We start from the raw sequence: 21672 nt of genomic DNA, 5'->3' as shown, positions 1-21672 counted from the left end.
AATACAAAAACAAAATCTAATACAAATAAAAGGAAACGCAGCGTAACAACTATTTACATAGCACTCACATTGTATTAGGGACTATATATGATCTAGAGATGACTTAAAGTACATAGGAGGGTGTGCACAGGTTAGATACAAACTCTATGCTATCTCAGATCAGAGACTCAAGCAGCCACAGATTTGGGTATCCAAGGAGGGTCCTGGAGCCAATCCCCTGTGGACATCAAGGGACAAATGTATAGGGGAAGAGAAAGGAATTAATGGAGGGAGGGAGAGAATGTGAGGAGCAGAGTTGCACACACACTAAACACAGATAATTCAAAGGAATTTATTAATGTGTAGGTGTCTCTAATGCCTATAGTAACTGGAAGAGTCTCCCACCCACCACCGCCTTCAGAATCTCTTGGGAAACGCTCTGCCAAGAGGAGTGATGGACAGAGCTGAAGGCTGCCTCTTTCTCTAGGTAGATTGCTAGTTGCCTGGCTCCTCACTCCCTGTCCCAGAATGTACCAGAAGCTGGGAGCATCATCATCTCCCAGAGGAGACTTCTAAGATGCCCCCTTCCTGGTTAGCAGGCAGACAGACCAATCAATAGAGCAGAAGGTGGAGTGTCTGACACAGAACAGTTTTGAGGGGGCACCCTCCTACCCATCCCCTGTACCATCACACATCTTAGCCTGTCTTGGGAGACAAACACTGAGTACCTGGTCTACAGCCAGTGCCCAAACTACCTGTATATGCAGATAAAGGGCACAGGGGCTCAGAAAGTAAGGGCCAGAATCAAGTAGGGACCAGCAAGTTGCAAGGAGGCGGCGAACGGGGAGTGTTACAGCACGGTGCACACGGTCCTGCAGACGGGCTTCAGAGCAGATCATTATTCAGGCCTCCAGGCTCAGGACAGACCAAAGACAGCTCAGCTGCTCTCCTCTTCCCTCCTCGGACTTGGGCAGGCTGAAGTCAGCCAACACAGTTTAGTCTGCACTACCCATGAGCTTGGCTTTTAGCTAGACTTGGAGAGAACTCCTGGGTGTTTAGGCCAAAAACCTGTGATCTGAGACTGTTCAGGAGAATTCAGGGGACATGAGGGTAATGCACAGAAAAGTGGAAATCTACATGGCTCTTCTAGCTCTGAGTGTAAAGGCCAGGACTGGGGAGGCAGTTGGGCCCCAGCTCTCATGGCTTCTCCTCAGCTTCTGGCTCAGGGCTGTTCATCCCATCTGACAGGTAGTCATCTTCATTGTTCTGTTTCATCTTGGTCTCTAGGACTGTGATGCGCTGCTTGAGCTTCTGCTGGGCTCCCGTGTACTCAGCCAGCAGGCGGCCAAAGCGAGTGTACAAGGTTTCCATGTTGGTCTCCAGCTGCTCCAGCTTCTCCTGCACATCCACCTCCATGCTGGTTGCCACCTCATTCTCATCCAGCAGCCCCTCCTTCATCAGGATCTCCCGACCCCTCTCTTCCAAGACCTTCTTGGCATCTGGGTACTCAGTCACAGCTTCCATAAGATCATCCTTGGACAAGCAGAAGAGGTCTGAGTAGCCTAGGCTACGGATATTGGCTGTGCGTCGATTCCCCATTTTGCTGCCCTTAATGTTAAGGATACTGATCTCTCCAAAGCAGCTGCCAGCCAAGAGCAGGGCATATTGAGTCACACCATCATCAGCCACCACTGCCAACTTGCCCTCCTTGATTATGTACATCTCCTTGCCAATGTCCCCTTTGCGGCAAATATAATCCCCAGGGCTAAACACCTGAGGACGGAGCTTTAGTACAAGCTCCACTAGCAGGCCAGCCTCACAGTCGTGGAAGATGCGCACTTTCTTCAGTGTGGACAGGTGGACATTGATGGCTATCTCAGCCCTAAGCTTGGCTGGCAGATTCTTGAGAACTTCCCGCTCATCCACAGTCTTCTTATTAGTCCACAAATAGTCAAACCACTTAATGACCTTGGCTTCCATCTCCTTGCTGACCTTGCGGAACTGCATGTAGTGTTTGACAGCATCAATCTTGGCTTGAAACTCTGCCCTGGTGGCATTCATGTTAGAGATCATGGAACCCACATTTCCTACAATGGTGGCAAAGATGAGGACACCAATCAGGAAGTCAAAGATGACAAATAGGTACTCTTCATCCTTTACGGGAGGTGGTGTCTCCCCAATGGTGGTGAGGGTCAACGTGGACCAGTAAAGGCAGTAGACATATTCCCTAGCCAGATAGCCATATTCAGGGTCAGTGATGTTGGGGTAAACCCAGGTGTCAACCCCAAAGCCTATGGACTTGGAGATGGCGTAATAGATGCAGGCATTCCAGTGGATGATGACCAAGATGTAGAGAACTAGGTTGCTGATGCGGAAGATGTTGGGGTAGCTGGTGCGTGTCTCAGTGCGGTCAAAGAACTCGAACATGCGGGCAAAGTGTAGCAGGCGGTTGAAGCGCAGCTCGGGGCTGTGGATGCCCACAGCGAAATAGATCAAGTCTGTGGGGATAATGGAAGCCACATCCAGTTTGAACTGCAAGGTATGGATATAGTTGTCCCGTAGTTTTTTGGGGTCTTTGACCAGCAACCCCTGTTCCAGGAAACCTAGAAGACACACAAGCCAGCACATCACCCCTGTCCTCAGACCTGTCCCTCTCTATAGAATAATGCACATCAAGGACCAAACTGCCCATGCAACCCTCCTTCCCAAGGAGGCAGATGACTCATAGAGCAGGACTCTCTAGAAGGATGGTAAGAGGCCATCCATAGGTCCAAAGCTCTCTAGCATGTGGGATCCTGAGGCTCAAAGAAGGGCAACCATCTACCAGAGTCTCAGCCACGCAGTTGTATCCAGTGGGCTTCCCAAAACTATGGACTCAGACATTTGGACTTACGGGTGATGCTACTCCCTTTATGCTCCTGCTGCTCACTGACCTGTGCGCAGTCGGATGAAGAGGTCTGTGATGTAGACCGCGTCTGAGAAGTAGTCCAGCACCAGCCACACCAGGTAGTAGCCTTTCTGTAGGTCACTGAAACAGGCTCTGCAGGAGGACAGGGCCGTGCTTCACCCTCAGAGCCTGCCAAGGTCTCTTGGAAGCCCCAAACTGAGTGGCCACTGTGTACAAGGCTTAGGGTGGCCAGCAGGGGCATTGTAGAGTTGCAGCCAGACTAATGCCAAGGAGATACTGACAAGGAACTTCTACATCGATATCACTACACAGATCTCATCATTGACCATTATTTTGGGGTCTTACTCACTGGATTGTGAGCTCCAGGAAGGCAGAGACCTTCTCTGAGTCACTACTCCTGCCTCATGCCTCACCCAGGGCACCAGGATGCAAGAGCACAGTGGGCGTGAGTTAAATGCATGAATAAGTCACTGGAAGAGAAAACTACAGGGCACAGCTGAATCCCTTCCATGCTCATCTTCTGGTCACATCCCCACTGAGCCCCCAGCATGCAACACTGGCCAGTGCAGGCAAAAGGGAGGGTATTGGTGGGAATGCGCAAGGTTGGAGGCTGTAGTAGCTTCTTAGAAGGAATGAACATGATATGGTGACTGAGTGGGAACCTAGGGATAGGGCAGAGACAGGGATGGTGCAGTGAGTGTGCAGAGGGAGGAGCGCTTAATTCTGACTACTTGCTCACATTGATACTCAAACTCCAGCCCCTTCCTGTTTGCACAGAGGGCTCCCCAGCACCCTCCTCAGCATACCCTCCCCAGCACTGAGCACAGACCGAGGACGCAGCAGATGCAATGACTGAGGTGGGGATGGAGTAGGGTGGGCACGCTGCCAGGCAGAGCTCCTTTTGGACTGAGCCTGCTGGGGGAAGAATCTCCATGGGTTGGGTACTGGTAAGGGATTTTTCTCTTGAGGAAACAACACATTCTGATCCAAGAGCAGTGAGTGTTTGCAGAAGTTGGAGCAAGAGAGAAAGCCAGGTCCAGAGGGCCGTGAAGCCCATGCTCAGGGCTTAAACTTCATCCTGTGGGCAGTGGGAGCCATGAAGGATTTATGAGGAGCGAGTGGCCTGATCGAATAGCAATTTGTAGAAAACATGCTCATTGCAAGTGTGGAGGGTGCACCAGAAGAGACAAGAGTGTCTTCCAGGAATGTGTATGGGAAGGGGGGGGCTCACCCAGTATTCCAGGAACAGGACAGGTAGGAAGCCGTGGTGGCACATGAAATTACGGGAGAGGAGGTGCTACTGGCAGGCGGAGGGACAGCTGGCAGCCAGGGGAAAAGGGCTGAGTTGGGATAAAGTGTCCACAGATGGGACTGCTGTGCTCTCAACCCCAGGGCCTGTGGACTGGACTGCTTTAGCCACCCCCTCCCAGGCCCTGCTCACCTGGCCACCAGCAGGCACCAGTTGTAGAGGACAGGCATGGCAATGACAAACAGCCAGCGGTAATACCAGTCCCCGGCCGGGTCCAAAACAAATAGTTCAAATTTCTTCCTGAGGAGACAGACAGAGGCCAGGCTTGGGGATCAGGTTCCGCTGTGTGGCAGCACCTCAGTCCCCAGAGGACAAGGGTCCCTGAGGAAGCACTGCCTGAGGAGACTTGTTGGGTGAGGGTGTGCTGGCTTAGGGCTCCATTGTTTGGCGCCCCACAAGCTGGTGCCAGACATCTGAGTGGAGCCCAGAGGCGGGAGGGACACCTCTCTGGGCATTTGGAACCTAGAGAAGCCCACCAGCTCCTGTGTGCTCTGGAGGCCCCTTGCTCAGAGGGCACTCCAGAGGCAGAGCTTTCAGCAGGGATGGGGCTGGGAGAGATTTCCACAGGGTGGTAGTGAGGACATGGGCCTGTTCCCACCTCCCTCCTGCGGAGGGAGGAACTCCAGACAAGTGAGCACCATGTGCTTCCTGCCTGCCCCAGACTCCATTTCTGCTCCCTGGCCTCCAGCCTCCAAATCATTTTCCCACATGCCGAGTCCTGCCTTGGCAAGGGCCTTCTTCTTCCACTGGCCAGAGGTGGGAAATGTCAGCTGGGCCAGACATCAGCAGTTGCCTACGCATTCCTTACAAACTCCCCAGCTCTGCCTTCTCTGACCTCCCTGTACCCTCTTGCTCTGTCATCTAGGCCTTGACCGCCAGTGCCCTCTGCCCACATGACCTCTTCAAGACCCATTTCTGCCATATCAGAGAAAGCTGGGAAGGACATGCCCTCCAGATCACTCCATGAGTGCACTCTGTTGGCATTCCCTGACTGCTGGCTCTGGGCCACAGTCAGGAGCAGCAAGAGGACATCTGGCAAGGAACAGCTAAGATGAGAAAAGCCACTGGAAGCTCCCATGGCAAGTAGGCCACTGGCTATTGGAGAGGCTGTGACAGGAATAATACAAATGTGCTGGGGTCGAAAACACAGCAGATCATCACAGCCCCCCACTTTCTCCAACCCTGCAGGGCTTAGCATAGCCCTGAGACCCTGGCAGCGACCCTAGAAACTCCAGTGAGCCCTCCCGCTGCACACTCGAGGGCCCTTTCACCCCAACAGGCTGGACAGCTGTACTTGGTGCCCTTGCCCTCTCCATCCTTGTCGCCTTTGGCATCTCCCTGCTGTGTCGTCACGGTCTGGAGCTCAGGCCCACGGAAACGCTCAAGGAATGAGTCAGGCCTAGGTTCTTCTTCTCGAAAATTCTTGTTGGCCCACTCTCTGATGACCCCCACCAGGCGGGCAATCCTAGAGGTGAGAGGGAAGGAGCATGAGCCAGAGAGGAGACCAGCTTGCTAAGGGGCCACCTGCCCCCCAAACACTCGCAGTCTGCTGAGGGGGATGGAAGACGGACAGGGAAAGCTGGAGATAGGCCAGACAGGCTGGGATTCCCTGTGTGCTAAGAGCTGAGACAGAGACCAGCGCTGAGGGCAGAGGGGTTCAGGCATGATTCCAAATGAAGCCCAAGGGGGCACAGTAGACCTGGAAAGGCTTCCTGGAGGAGGCACCTTCTCAGCTGAGGGTGAACAGGAGAACTTCAGAGCAAGATGCAAGTGTGTTAAGGCAGCCCTGGCCAGGAAGGAAACTTGCCCCAGGCTTCCTGTTTCCCTCATGGAACCTGCTACTCTGAGTTGGAGACATCGGGCCCTGTACCTAGGCCTCTCTGCTGGGAAGGATGTCTCCCACCAGGCTGAGACAGGCAGGGATGTAGGGAAGCGTCCCCTGGCCACCGTGAGCTCGCCTTCCAGGAGCCTTAGAGGTTGCTCAGGTATCAGTAGGAAGGAGTTAACCTTGGCTGGCACTGATGGTGCTCCCTGGAGGTCTTAGAGGAAAGATTAAGTGGGACTGAAAGGCCTCATGGGCAGGAGTGGGGGAGCACCAGACAGTGGTGGGACCCACCTGCGGAAGCCACCCCTCCCCCACTGTGGGGCATCCATGTCCGCCAGCCTCTGCAGTTCTGAAGAGGTGTCATCATCAGTGGCAGACTGTGGCCTGCAGAGAAAAGAGCAGAGTTGACCCAGGATTCTCTGGGTATCCCTTATCTTCCCTCCTGGACTGTGCCTGGAAAACCCACAATTTTTATTGAGATTGTCCCAGCACCAAGGGCTACTTGCTGTCTGATGAGAGGCAGAGCTGGGAGGAAGGAGCAGACTCCTGGCCATCTCCCAAACCACACAAGCCCGGCAGACTCACCTGCTGCTGGTCCTGCGCTCATCTTTGCCATTGGCCTTAATGGCAGGGGCTGCATGATGGTTGTGGTTATTGGCTGGGGAGCTCTTCACACCGTTGGATTTTTCGGTCATCCTCCATGTAAGATTAGAACCCTTACCTGCCAGGGAGCAGACCAAGAAGAAGGTCACAGAGGATCCTGGCACTCATGGAGGGCCGGAGAGTTGCAAGTGGGCAAGGCAGGCCAGAACCTGGGCCCATCCGGCAAGCCTCAGCAGCCCAGGATTCAGCACTGCCCACGAGCCAGGCTCTAAGTGCTCCTACCACCCCGAGAAAGAATTTTAAATGGAGACGGTACTAAATTACAAAATGTAAGGTTTTTTCTTTTATCCCAGTGTGATTTTTTTTTCATATGGATTATCGAAGTTAAAAAAAAAAAAAAAAAACAGCACAGGGCGGTGCCTGTGGCTCAAAGGAGTAGGGCGCAGGTCCCATATGCCGGAGGTGGCGGGTTCAAACCCAGCCCTGGCCAGAAACTGCAAAAAAAAAAAAAAAAAAAAAAAAAGGAGCACACACACACAGCCTAGCCGTTGTCCAGATGTCTGGCACATCCTTAAGCAGCTGAGCACCTCCAAACCAGCCCCTGTCCGAACCCCTGGCCTGCGAGAGGAGATTGTGCATCCCTGGCCCAAAGCAGCTTCCCTCCCCTTCCCCATAAGAAGCAGGAGTTCTAAGGTGGTCTGAGTTGGGGAGGACCAGAGAGCTATGCTGCGCAGCACAGAGTGGGGAGCAGCAAGCACGTTCCGGACATCCGCAGAGGAAGATGGCTGAAACAGTTCGTGCATGTTTCTTTGGCTTTAGCTTGGATAGTTTGATAGGGAGTACTGTCCTCTGGCTGTGTGGGGCCCTGGAAGGGCTGAAAAGGAAAGAAGGGCAGCATTCTGTTCTAGAAATATCCCTCTGGCTGCTCTGCGGAGCCTGAGTTAGAGGGAGGACAGGGGTAGATGGGGCAGCAGGGAGGAGCCAAGGACAAGAGGGCAGCGTGCAGGCCTACTTAGGAAGAGGAGCAGATGGCGCTAGGAGATGGACTGGCTGTGGGGAGCTGGGAACAACAATGGGTGGCATCATGGGAGAAGAGGACACAGAGTGAGGGTCCAAGACAGAGCTGCGGAGAACCCCAACAGTTAAGAGTTGGACAGAGGAGGGAGTTTGTGTAAAATGGACCAAGAAGCAGAAGCCTGGGGGGAACAATCTTGAAAAGAGACAGGAGACTGTGTCCCATGCTGGTCCTCTCTAGCCACAGTCAGACAGGCTGTGGCAGGAGGGACTGAGGCAGCCCTTCCCTGTTGTGGCTGGTCAGCATGACCCCCAGATTGTCTACTTCAGAGCCTGCCCCTCCCAGCTTGTCCGAGCTTCTAAAGCTGTCACCATGGCGATGGCAGGCACGTCAAGCAGCCTCAGAGTTGCTCGCCTGGTGCTCTCAGTGGGACATGGCACCAGGAGGCTAATGAGGGCACCTGAGGGAAAGGAACCAGCATCTCTGAGTCTCTGCTTGTACCCTGGAGGCAGAAGACCATAGAGACAGAAATTTCCAGGCAATGCAAACAAAGCCAAGGCCACTTGCACACATCGGAAAAGAAGGTGTTGAAGCCTGTGGGGGCACATTACGCGTCTATGCCTAAGATTCTGGCACCAACACATCCCCCCACCCTGGGAGCCCTGCTGCTACTCTGCCTGGCTGCCTGCACAGCCACAGATCCTCCCTTTCATCGCATCTTCCCCCTCAGGCTGCACACCTGGAACGTGGCAGTTAGACCGGTGGCTCTCAGGTCCACACCATGTCCAAGAAACCTCATCCAGTCCCCAGGATCCAGTCACCACCAAGTCCCAAATCAAGTTCCCAGCCCAGGCGCCTCTGCTAAGCCCCCACCTGTCTGTCAACTGCCTGCTGGACACCTTCTCCTTTGAGGTACTTCGAGCCATCAAGCCCAACACAAAGCAAGCTTAACACTGTCACCTGCAAATCGGCTTCTCCTATTTACCCATCTCGGAAAGGGGCCTGCCCTCCTCCCAGTCACTCAAGCAGGAAACCTGATTGTCAACCATAATGCCTTCTTTCTTTCATCACATCCAGTAGCCTCTGTCCTGACTCAACTAACCTCCCCAAAATGTCAAAGGCCTGTCCAAGGCCTTTCCCAAGGCCCTGGCAGCTGACTCTGACTGGCCTGGCAGTCACTGGGTTGTGGAGTAGAGGCAGCATGGGCACCATCAGTGCTTACATGGGAGTTGAGGCTCTGGGAGGGGTGAGAGCCCACCCCCATAACATGAGAGCAGAGAAAAGGCTAAGAACACAGCTCTGAAGGGCTGGACAAGGGGCATGAGGACCCTGAGGGGGGAATCTCAGGAAAGGTGAAGCTTCAGGATGAGAGCCAGTCACCCAAGTCAGAAAGGTATGGGCAGCCTGGAGACCCTGGCACTTCCTCTCCCGCCCCACCAGAGGAGAGCTGGGACAGGCTGGGCTGGTGGGGGAGTAAGAAGGGCCTCAGTAGCCATCTTTTCAAGAACAGTGTCAAGGAGTGGTGGGAAAGAGCGTGTTTCACAGGGCTTCGGAGCGAGAAGTAGGAGGTGACAGAAAGAGATAGGGCATGTAACTGTCTCCTTCTAGAAGCTTCACTGAAAGAGAAAGCAGAGCAATAGAGTGGGAACTGGAGGTGGACGTCCCGTTGACACAGATTCTCTGTTGGTTATTTTATATCAGAAGATAATAAAGCAAGTTTAAAGGTTCTGAGGAGGAGTTCAGTAGATATGAGAATATGTGCACCGTGAGCAACTCTGGCTGGAGCTGGAGCCCGAGAAGAACACAGTGGGCTGAGGACGACTGTGTGCTAGGCCAAGGTGATAGACAGTTGAGGCAGGTGTAGAGAACAACGAGGAACAGCTGGAGGAATTTGCTCTTGCAGACCCTCAGCACATGAAGGGAAATGGGAAGGGGTCGCATCTGCAGACTTCGGAGGAGGCCAGAAAGTGTGGGAACGGAATGCTGCAAAAGTGTAAGGGTCACACTAGGCTTGGCAAGAAAGACAACAGACCGTGCAGTTGCCAAAGAGAATAGGGCGGGGCACCCTCGCCGCACACTGGGATCCTCACCAGAGGAAGACATGATGTTGCTGTCAACAGCCCAATTTCCATCCCAGGGGCCTTCTGGGCCTCTTTTTTCCTTATCCACACATTAGGTTTCCAGCCCAGACCTTTATAGAGTCTTTTGACTCCTGATTTTGAGGACATCTCCTTCAGAGCATGGCTAGAGATACATTATGGCCAGAAAGAAGGGGCAAGTTAGTCATACAGCCAAATCTAGAAGTTCTGGCTCGAGGCCCATGCATTTGCTCATCCTGAGGGGGGCGGGGGGGCTGAGGTTGCAGAGAAATTAGGCTGTCTCTGATCTCAGTGTTGCTCCCAGACTCAAAAAAGAGACATCCTGGAACACAATTTATCCTAGGAGTTACTTCTCTATTCACATTCCGTTCTGTTTGTCAGCAGCACCTGATGCAGCTTAGCACTCCCTCCCTGCCTCACTGGCGACTTCTCAGTGTTCTTTGAAAAAGCTTCCTCCTCATCCCTGGCTCTAAAGATCGGAGTGTCCCAAACTCAGTCCTTCAATGGACCCAGTGTCTTTTCTCCTTTCGTCAGTTCCTCCTCCAGTCTCATGCTCTTACATACATTTGTATGCTGATGACCCACGAACTTAGAACACCAGTCTAACCTTTCTCCTAAATCCCAGTTTGCCTCTGGACAACAATATAGTTTCAATAGGTGCCTCAAGCTCAATATGCCTAAAACTAAGTTCTTGATCTTCCAAGCTAAACCATATCCTCCTCTACTTCTCTGCATCTCTGTAAAGGTAAAGCCACCATACTCCATGCACTCACCATATATGCAACTCATGTGGGCTCTACCTTCCAAACATACCCTGTATCCAATCACCTCTCACTTTCTCTGCCATTACCACATTTATCCAAGCTGCAATCTTGTCTCAGTGCCTGGCACATGGTAGGTGTTCAATAAATAACTTTTGAATGAATAGTCTATGAATGGTCCCTGAACTTTATTCTCCCTCTTTCTACTTCCATTGCTCAGCCCAGGTTCCTGCTATATCAGTTAGTTTATTTAAAAAAGCATATATTTTTCCTCGACCAATATGGGCTACTGAGGATGATATATGTCCTCCTGAATAAAATAACCAAGCTCAGAAAAAATATATGACACAACAGTTTTCAAGACTCTAAACTTTAGGCAATAAAGGGTAGTCATCCCTAAGAGAAAGGAAACAACTGAAGTGAGCCCTGTGGTTCCCCCAGGTTAATCCCTTGTGAGAGTTTCTAGACCAGGCACAGAGAGGGGAACCACAGGAGGAGCCTAATGGCTTCCCTGGGTTGAATAGATAACAGAGAACCCAAGGAGACCAAAGCAGCTAGATCTTGCAGAGCAGAGTACACAGAAATCTTTGGAGACCTATAGTGGACCCCTCTCAAGTATTCGACTGAGTACTTAACAGCACGAATCAATGCGGAAGTGATCCATGGCTAAGGACAGAACCATACCCCCATACACAGTCTTTAGCTCTCACTCAGGGCCTATATAATAATGCCTGATGCCAACAGCCAGACCAGAAAACCTAACTATTGACAGGCAGATTGGGTAAAGCACCCAGAATGGGATCGCCTCAGTCCTTAGACTGAGCACTATCATAGTCCTACTGAAAAATCATAAAAGCAAGACTCAAAAGGATCAAAACTATTTCCAAGTAACTTAGTCACATCCCAGGACAAGGCTCAAGAATGTTTTTAGAAATACAAAATATCCAGCATCCAACAAGGAAAAATTCATGAAGTGTGGCATCCACTCAAAAATTCCCAAGCATGCAAACCATGTTTCCATAATGAAGAAGAAACAATCTACCAATTGAAATAAACTCAGAATATACAGATAAAGAGTTAGTAATAAAAGGATATTAAAACAGTTAATACAACTGTATTCCACATATTTAACAAGTTAAGTAGGAGTATGGAATATATATATAAAGACCCACATCAAACTTCTTAAGATGAAAACTACAATTTTTGCAAGAGCGAGACCCCACTGGAACATATTCTTCTTAGTAAAATATCTCAAGAATGGAAGCAAAAGTATCCAATGTACTCAGTCCTACTATGAAACTAATTTATGGCTTTCATATGAAAGCTATAACCCAACTATAACCTAAGAATATGGGGGAGGTGGGCGAAGGGAGGGGGATTGATAGGATTACACCTACGGTGCATCTTACAAGGGTACATGTGAAACTTAGTAAATGTAGAATATAAATGTCTTAACACAATAACTAAGAAAATGCCAGGAAGGCTATGTTAACCAGTGTGATGAAAATGTGTCAAACAGTCTATAAAACCAGTGTATGGTGCCCCATGATCGCATTAATGTACACAGCTATGATTTAATAAAAAAAAATGAATTTAAACGATAAAAGAAAAGGAAAATAAAGCTACAGTTTTTGAGATGAAAAAAATACATCTAGGATTAACAGATCAGATATTGCAGAAGAAGAGATTAGTGAATTTATAGACAACACAACGAAACTATCCAGCATGAAGCCAGAGAGTAAAGAAAAGCAGTTAAAACCAAAAAGCAAAGCATCACGGAGCTGTGGGATGAAGAAAACTACACCAAGGCCCATTATTATCCAATCGCCCGAATCCATTGATACTAGGAAAGTCTTAAAAGTAGCTAGAGAAATAAGACACGCTATGCACTGAGTCACAGAAGTAAGGTGGCATCTAATGTGCATTAACAAAGGTAATGGTGAGAGCAAGACTTCTCTGCTGCAGTGGGTCTTCCCAGGGGGCTCAAGAAACTCTGCAGGTAACCAGATGTCTCAGCTTCTGGTAAAGTCTAGCCCATCCTTGATGGAAAAGCAGAAAAAAATCAAGAGTTTTAAAAATTCAATCGACATAATTAGAACACTTGATCTAGTTAAAGGAGAAAAATATTACATGATCACCTAAGTAGATATAGAAAAAGAATTGGACAAAATTCAGAACCTGCTTATTTTTTTAAAGTCTTAGAAAATTAGGAATAAAGAGTTTTTATTAACTTTTTAAAACCCTAACCCTGGCCTCCTAAAAGATACATATATATTATTCATATTAAACATTGAAAAAATTATTCTCTTTTTTTCCTGAGATTAGAAATTTTTTAAAGGATGTAAGCTATCACCATTTCTAGACAATGCTTATAGAATCTCTCAGCTAGTACAATAAACAAGAAAAATGAAATGAAATATATAAGTACTAGAAATAAAAAATAGACTGTAGTTAATAATTTATAGCATATTTCAAAATTGCTAAAAGAGAAGATTATAGTATTCTCCACACAAAGAAATGATATGTTTGCGACGATAGATACTCCAATTGACCAGATTTAATCATTGCACATTGTATGCATGTACCAAAATATCACACATGCCACATAAATATGCAGAATTATTATATATAACTGAAAAAAAATTAATGGAAACAACAAAGATGAAAGTATGGGAAAAAAATTACATAATATTGGGACAGGAAGACAATACCATGAAAACATTAAACATAAAGTAGATATTAAAACCCAAATTAAAGGGCAGTGGCTGTGGCTCAAGGAGTAGGGCACTGGCCCCGTATACCGGTGGGTTCAAGCCCGGCTCTGGCCAAAACTTCAAAAAAAAACAAAAAAAAAATTAAAAAGAAGACAATAAACAAAAAACAAATTGACACAGGGTCACATACCTGAATGAAAAACTGGAAGCCATCTGCACACTCAGTCACAGTGCGTTCATCAGTCCTGTGAACTAAGCCCGTAAGGTGGAACACCATGCAGACCTCAAAATGGTCTTGACAGCAGAGAAGACAGATATTTCTTCTTTTTTTCCCTTTTCTTAAGAATATTTTATTTATTTATGTATGTATTTATTTATTTTTGAGACAGAGTCTCACTTTGTCACCCTCAGTAGAGTGCTGTGACATCACAGCTCACAGCAACCTCAAACCCTTGGGCTGAAGCGATTCTCTTGCCTCAGCCTCCCGAGTAGCTGGGACTACAGGTGCCCACCATAACACTGGCTATTTTTAGAAACAGGGTCTTGCTCTTGGTCAGGCTGGTCTTGAACCTGTGAGCTCAGGCAATCTATCTGCCTCAGCCTCCCAGAGTGTTAGGATTACAGGTGTGAGTCACCACACCCAGCCAACAGATACTTCTTGTCAAGGGAAAATAGTACGATCTGGTAAAGGAAAAATGGGCCTCTAATGGAGTGTGGTGTTCTGTACTGAGTTTAGTCTATGCACACATGCCTGTTATATAGTCACACAATCATATACATACGCTCAACAAGATACAATAGATTTTATTTTTCAGTTCTGACAGTACTTGGAAATTATTTTATTCTGTATATTTTTAATAGTTTCCAATAGTCTATGTTCTGATTTTCAATGTCTATAATTGGGAGGGGGTTTATAGGGTTACTTACTTTAAGCCTTGATTAAAAAAAAAACAAAACTTAAAAACCAATCCAGGCCATCCTGATTTCAGGTTTAAGTTAATACCAGGTCAAGCCAAACCTTTTCCACTATGCTACAGAAGGGATCTCTTCTGTGACTGGCAGTCTAGACTCTGGGCTACGGGGGTGTCCCACCTTTTTTTTTTTTTTTCTCTATTGCACATTGGAAGAAGAATTATCTTGGGTCACGCATTAAATACATAAACAATAATGACAGAAAGTTGATCAGAAAGAAATAAAAATTTTAAAAAGGCCCGTGCATACTTTTCATGATAACTGATACCACAGATAAGCAAAACAAGTCCTCATAAAAATTGCATGTGACTGTGGGCTGCAGGTTGGACACCCCCGGCCTAGAGCATCAGACTACGAGTCTTAGCCAGAAACTAGTCCTAGCCAGAAACTAGTCCCCCGTATAGTCAATAGCAGATATTTTCCAATAGCAGATATTTTCCATTGCAGTAGAAAAGGTCATGGGCACAGGCAGAGAATAGTAGCAAGGGCAGGGCCACACACATCATGGGTGGCAGGGCAGTAGGGCAGGCAGACAGGGAAGTGGGATAGGTGGGTGGTAAACATCACAGGGAGGCCAAGAGCAAGCAATGGATACCTGTGACAGGCAACTAGAACCTGGCGATTTAGGGTCTAAGCACTTGATGTAAGTTAATTCCTTTAATCTCCATGACAATCTGACAAAGCTGAAACTATCAAACAGGATCACATCCAGCAATCTGGCCCCAAAAGCACACAGGGCCAGTGGGGAAGGCAAATAGAGCCTGGACAGTCCAGGTCAGAATGGCACCAGGAGCAGCAGACTCTTGCGCCAACTCCGGACTGTGGAGCTAAAGCTGCTGTGACTGCTTGTGCCCAGGCCTAGGAGGGACAGCTGGGTGGGGGACAGCTGTGTAAAGGAGAGCTGTGGGAGCTGCCTGGATATTCCCGTTGCCTATCCTCAGCCTCCTTGGGGTCAGGCCCCAGCCTAGCACCTTCATTAAATAGATACTTGAGACATATTTGTTGAATGAGTAAATTGTCCAACAGGACGCTCTAGAGCAGAGGTTCTCAACCTGTGGGTCGTGACCACAGGAACTGTATTAAAGGGCCGCGGCATTAGGAAGGTTGAGAACCACTGCTCTAGAGGCAGTGCTTTGCCCAAGAGGCCTGGCAGCCCAGCACAACTGGTCACTACTTTGACAAGGGACTAGGGCCTCTAGTGTGGACACTACTGTATCCAAAATTCATGGTCAGACTGCTTTAGCCAAAGGAGGCTTCATTTATTTATAGATAAAGATGGTGCTGGGGCAACACTCTGGGAGGCTGAGGCAGATAGATTGCCTGAGCTCACAGGTTCAAGACCAGCCTGACCAAGAGCAAGACCCTGTTTCTTTATTTATAGATAAAGATGATACCTGGCACAAACCATGTACCGTCCACACCCCAGGAGAGGCTCTCCCTAGGAGACCACCCAGGACAGTCTAGACCCTAGCGATTGTAGCTCACCCCCCTAAGCCCTCCCACCCTGAGATCCACATCCCCAGGTACTCATGTTCCACCTCTATCTCCTGAGGGCACTAACTGGGCCCCTGGACCAAACATGTCCCAAACTGACATGACCTTCTGTCTCCAAGCCTCAGCTCCTCTGTCCCCAGTGACTTATCTCAAGAAAGACACATCTTTCCCTACATGTGCTTGATTCAAAAACCTAAGAGTCATCCTTGATACCTCCCACCAAATACCCAAATCTTAGTTCTACTGCAGAAATGTCTCCCCAGCACCTTCTACGCTATGCATTCTGACTTCTGCCACCCTAGGCCTTGCCTGGACCCTGTCACAGCCTTCTGACGCACTGTTTCTCCACCTTGAGATGCCCAGCTGTCCTATTTCCCTATATCCCCACCACCAGGGTGAGTTTGATAGGACCACTACCGGGTCTGTTTGTCCCTCCCTCTTCTAAAACACAGAAACTGAAGTTCTCACTGTAGAAATAAACTTTATAAGGACAGGGACTTCTCTGTTTTGTTCAGGCCTTAATCCTCAGAGCCTAGCCCCAGTGGCAAGTACGAAGTAGATGCTTGAGACATGTTTGACAAGTGGATGAGGGAATTATCTGAGGGGCTCTTTCCCACACCTGCATCTTCTTTCACATTCACTTTCCCCCACTTTATTTATAGCATAGATTTGTCACCCCCTGACAGTGAGCTCTAGATTTACTTGCTTATTGTCTGTCCCTACTGGATGACCACTTGCATGTGAGCAGGGACCATGTGTGTCCTGTTTCCTGCTGAGTCCAGGATTAAAGAGAATGTCAGCTATTTGGTGAATGGATGGAGGGATCATCCACGTGATGAATTCCAAGCCTTGCACTTGGGCATTCAGACCCCTTCAGGATCTCACTAGACTTATCTTTGCAGCCTTGTCTCCCGTAGAGCCGTTTCACGTTGGGGCTGGGTGGGGATGTGGGTGGGGATGTTCCTGAGGACCAACCAGGTGCATACTCTGCCTGCCATAGGCGAGGCTCATGTATGTGCCCAGTCCACGCACTGGTATCCCTCACTTGGGAAAAGTTGGTCTCTGATGAGTGGCCTTTAGGTGCAATTGGAAGGGGTCCAGCTATGGAGAAAGAGAGGCCCGGGGGCCCAGCCACTAACAGGAGGCCTAGCGACAAAGCTGACCCCAAGTTAGCTTTCTTCTCTGGCCTTGACCTGACAGAGCCTTCATTTGCCTGTCTAAACTCCAGTTCTCCAGCTGGAGGGCAAAAACAGGGGCTTTCCCACCCTGCCAGGGGCCAGCAGGAGAAGCTGGCAGAGGCCCAGGGGAGCTCATGCCCCTGAGAGCCTGTCGCTGCCCCAGGCCTGCTCCTGGGTTTCAGAATCTTCCCTCAACCAGAAGCTTCAAGGACTTCGCCAAAGATGCATTTGCGCAAATGGAGGGGGCTGGCTCCCAAAGCCAGAGAAGCTTGAAGTGGATGTGCCCCTCCAGGGATCTCCTGAGGAAGCCAGGGTGCAGCTCAGAAGGCCAAAGGCAAAGACTGCAAACCCAGTAAGGTTCTGGGAGAAGCCCCATACAGCCCCTGACTTGCAGATAGCCATGGAGCTCCAGGCGCGCTCCCCCTGCCTGAGGCTGGGAGACTGGAAAGCTTGGCACCAGGCAGGAAGCGACAAGGCCCGCAGCTACCCACCCCCACAAAACCCTGCCTGCCAGATGGCCCCTCAGCCCCTCTGCCACCTCCTCACCACTCTCCTAGGGGAAGTCAAAAGCTCAGCTGCCTTAGAGCAAGCTGCTTGCATATGTCAAGAACCCCAAGCAATTCATTTGGCTGCTTTGACTAGAGACAGGTTCCACACACAGCCACTTTCCTAAGCTCCCTGGCAGGTCACACACATGATGATCAAGGCCAAGCCAGGCTCTGGGGTCTGCAAACTTTCCTGGGGCCCAGCTCTGAATCTTGTGGAGGGCCCCAAACTATGGTCACAAGAAGCCTTCAGCCCCAGGTCAGTGCCTTTCCTCACCAATCAGATGGCTTCAGAGGCAGGGGGCTCCAGGTCACAGTCAGCATCCGTTGGTCCTTCTGCACAGCCTCCAATCAGAGATAAGCCCTTCAGGGCTCATCTGCACCTGAAGCCAGCAGAGACCTTCTGCGGCTTCTGTCTCCAGGCTGGAGAGTTCTTGAGCTCCTGTGACTCAGCTGGCAGCCCCTGGTCAGAGAGCTGCCACACCCTGTCCGAGGCCAGCAGGAGAGGCTAGTAGAGGCCCAGAGGGGCTCATTGCCTAAGACTAAGGCAAACTCAAGACCCTGGCTCAGGGTGTCACCTGCCTGCTGGAGAAGCTGTCAGCAAGCAAGGAGTGGATGCTGGGCTGCCTGGTGGTGGCAATTGTTCATCTGCCCACACCCAGGAGCCAGCTCCTCCCCAGCTCCCCAGGGAGCCCTCCCTTGCATGGAGCGTGCTCAGGGCTTTGTATCTGGGCACTCAGAACTGCCAGCTCACAGCGCCCGCCCGTGTACCTGCCTCCAGGCCCTGGCACTTTCCCAGCCAGCTCACCTGACCAGAGGGAAAGCTAGGGAGCAGTCTGGGAGAGGGAGGGATCTGGGCTGGCGCTGGACTGAGAGAAGTTTATTCCTTCCCCTCTGTAGTGTCCTAATCTTGGCCTCCAAGAGGATCTGGTGTTGGGGGAATGCAAGAGCCATGGGGCAGTGAGCCTTTGGCTCCTTTTAAGAGGTCAGGGTTTCAGGCTGTGTCCAGGTACACCTGAGCCTCTGCATGTGCCCTCAGTGCCCCTCCCCACATGGCCACCTTCTCTTCCTGCCTTCTCCAGGGATTAGGAAGTGGACTTGGCCCAGAAAAACTAGAATATTGAGCTTCAGCTTTTGCCCAGGGCTGGAGGAAGAATGAGGGCCAGCTTGGTGGGGCAGGGCACAGCACGACCAGGGGCACATCTTTGCCCACCTGAACAGCTGGCTGGGACGATGGGACCCTCCCTCAGGGGCTGGGCAGGGAGGTCTCAATGCCTTCCTGTGCAGAAAACTTGGGGCACAAAATCTGCATGGCACAGCATGGTGAGTAGGCAAGGGTGCACACCAAGCCGTCCACGGGAGTGGCTCTGTGGAGGGAGGGCCCTGGGGGGAGGGTCCGTGCTGCCTGTGCCCACAGTGCTCGCCTTTCTCAGGAGAATGCATTTAAGGGTGACTTGTACTACCACAGATTTTAAAAATGGGTAGGTGTGGCACACAGTAGGTGTGCCTTGGAAAGTGACGGTCAGAATTGTCTGACTTTGATGGGGAAGAGCAGAGCCAGAATTGCTCTCCGGAGACCCTGACTGGAGGCCACAGTGCCAGGCCTTTACTTCTGCTGGTTTCCAGGGATGCAGAGGCAATGTGCTAGCCCTGTCATCAAGAAGCCACTGATCCAGTGAAGGACTGACTGTGTACCCCTCTGATACCAAGCCTGAGTGGCCCATGAGAAGTTTCACAGACTAGCAATAAACAACAGGCCAATTGAATCCCTCTTTTCATCTCCCATTCACCCACAGCACCCTGCTTCTCCATGAGGAAGTTCATGGCTTTTTGGGAGAAGAGTTGGGGTCAAGATGGAGTATCTTGGCAGGGCAAAGATAGCTAGTGAGGGACATACAATCAGAAGGGCACACACTCCAAGTGGTCAGAGCCAGAGGGCTGAGCAGGGGGTGCTAAGCTGCCCCCCTGGGCATCCTTGGATCTCTTAGGAGTTTGGGAATCAGAAAAGCATCACAGAGATGCCAGCCCCCACACTATGGTCCCTGTGCCCCTGAGGAAGCCTTACGGGGGGGCGGGGGGGGCAAGATGAGCAACAACCGCTCTGGTTCCTCTCAGGAGCTCTCTGAGGCCTCCTCGGTGGGGCAGGGAGTTCTGAAAATGGAACCAACCAAGTGTCACAGCAGAGTAGAGTCCAGGTGCAGCCAGGCCCAGCTGAGGGCTGTATCTAAGGTCACCTAGCTCAGAGGTGTTCCTCTGGGAGGCCGCCATGCTGTTTGTTTGCAACTCAGCTAAATTGCTCCCAAGGGTGAACCTTGTTTCACAACATATTTTCAACCAGACTTTTTTCTGCAAACATGTCAGTGTCTACACAGGCACACACACACACCTAGGTCCCTCTGAACTTCCCTGAGAGGACTGACTGGGGCAGAAGAAAGAGGCAGCCTCGGGAAGACCGCGTGAGGCCTGGCCTAGTGGCAGCTTTGGTTTCTGGTCCCTCGCTCACTTGCCTTCCATGGTCTGTGCAGGTAGACCGCGCCATCTCCCACTTCCCTCAATACCCTTCTGCATCTTGAGCCCTGGTCTGTTCTGAGGCTGCAAGGAGGGAGGGAGTGACCTGCAAGGAGTGCCCCAGCCTTCCTCCCAGCCCTCAGGTGAGTCCAAGGACTCTAGGGCCCATTTGGAGGAGGCAGAGGGTGCTGATGTTTCTCCCCAGCCTCTTGGCTCTCCTGGCAAGAGGCACTAGTATGTGGGTTCTGCTGTCCCCCATTCCATGCAGGAGCTTCCTCTAGCCCCTCATTGTACTCTCTGCTCTGGGACAGAGCGTGAATCTCCTGGCTGTTTCTCTACCAAGTGTCCTTGTTTCTGCTTCCAGCAGGGCCCAGGTTAGGGATCCCCTGAATGCATAGGGGCCCCCTGGGGGGCAGAGAGGGGCAGGGCAGGGGCAGAGCAGGTTCTAAGACTGAAGCTCTCTGTCTGTTCCTCACTCCGCCATCACACACACACAAACACACACACACACACACACTCATTTCATGCCTAGTGACTAACACACTCTCCCACCTGTATAGATGAAGAACCATTGACAGACTTGGGCGACTGGGAAAGGTACACTTAGCCACAAAAGCCACTGTGCAAGTTCTGGGTCCCTGAACGGGAATGAGATGTACTGATCCCTTGGTCCCAGAAGAAGGGGCAGCCGCTCTTCTGCAGGTCTCCTGCAGCCAGATCCAGGTGACACTCCCAAACTGTCAGGCTAAGTCCCACAACTATCTGAGGTGTGCTGTGGGGCTGTGGCCCCAGGCAGTTGTGTGTGTGTGGCAGGGCATCTCCCATTTGGCCTCAGGAGTGAGTCAGGACCCCTCACCCCCAATGCACATGTAGGGGGCTGAGACTCAGAGGGCCTCATCAGAAACTGAGTCCTGTTCCTGTCTGGGTGGATGACCCCAGGGACATGCTTCCCCTCTCTGGAACTCAGTTTCCTCCTGAGCAAATGGGAAGGTTTCTGGTCCCTTCCAGGAGATTTCCTCTGAGTCCCTACAACTTCTGGCCAGAACACTCCCCACAAGCGCTCATTGGCATAAACCCAGCAGGAAGGACTTTGCAACGGCCCCTTAGGAAACCCTCTGCCTGGGCTGTGGGATAGCTGTGGGACTTAGCCTGACAGTTTGAGAGGGTCACCTGGGTCTGGCTGTAGGAGACCTGCAAAAGAGCGGCTGCCCCTTCTTCTGGGACCAAGTGAGGGCGGGCAGATGAAGGAAAGCAGGGCCCCTGGGGCAATGGCAGAAACTAGAGGCAGCCGCAGGGCCTTTGTCCAGAGGGCCTGTTCCCCAGTGCGTCCTGCCCCTACTTCTACCACAAATGAGTCCTAGATGCAAGAACCTCGGCCACCAGGTTTTGCTGTTATCATTGAGCTTTTATTGAGCGTGTTCTCTGTGCAGAGCCCTGTGCACAATGTGGGATGCAAACAAGGAACAGAAGAGATGTCCATGTCATAGAGGCATGTTACTGCGGGGACCAGATGCCACTCTCCTCACCATCAAAAGGGGCGGCAGCTCGGCCCCTTAGATGGCCTCCGTCCTCCTAGCAGCTGGGGCCTCCGCATGGAGTTACCTGACCTCCCCAGGCAGGGGGCATAAGCAGAGTTGGAAAATGGCCCTGCTACTGCCTGCAGCTGCTAGGAGATGGGAGGAGGGTGGGCAAGAGTGGCCCAGGGACAGAAGGAAAGGCGGGAAGGAGGGTGGGCTCAGGCGACACTGGCAGCAGCGAAACA

General features: G+C 50.8%; 1 protein-coding gene across 1 annotated transcript; it reads right to left on the bottom strand.

Annotated features, from left to right (window-relative positions):
- Positions 1-410: 410 nt before the first annotated feature.
- CNGA2 (cyclic nucleotide gated channel subunit alpha 2) lies at positions 411-6741 on the bottom strand. The gene is made up of 6 exons (XM_053580894.1): positions 6607-6741; positions 6313-6405; positions 5491-5661; positions 4329-4436; positions 2913-3019; positions 411-2582 (listed from the first exon to the last, which is right to left on the bottom strand). Exons 1-6 carry the CDS (start codon positions 6714-6716, stop codon positions 1177-1179), a joined length of 1995 nt encoding a protein of 664 aa, XP_053436869.1. The 5' UTR covers positions 6717-6741; the 3' UTR covers positions 411-1176.
- Positions 6742-21672: the final 14931 nt, after the last annotated feature.

The sequence above is a fragment of the Nycticebus coucang genome, chromosome X, assembly GCF_027406575.1.
Source record: "Nycticebus coucang isolate mNycCou1 chromosome X, mNycCou1.pri, whole genome shotgun sequence".
NCBI lineage: Eukaryota > Metazoa > Chordata > Mammalia > Primates > Lorisidae > Nycticebus > Nycticebus coucang.
This window is presented reverse-complemented; position numbering and strand designations above follow the sequence as displayed.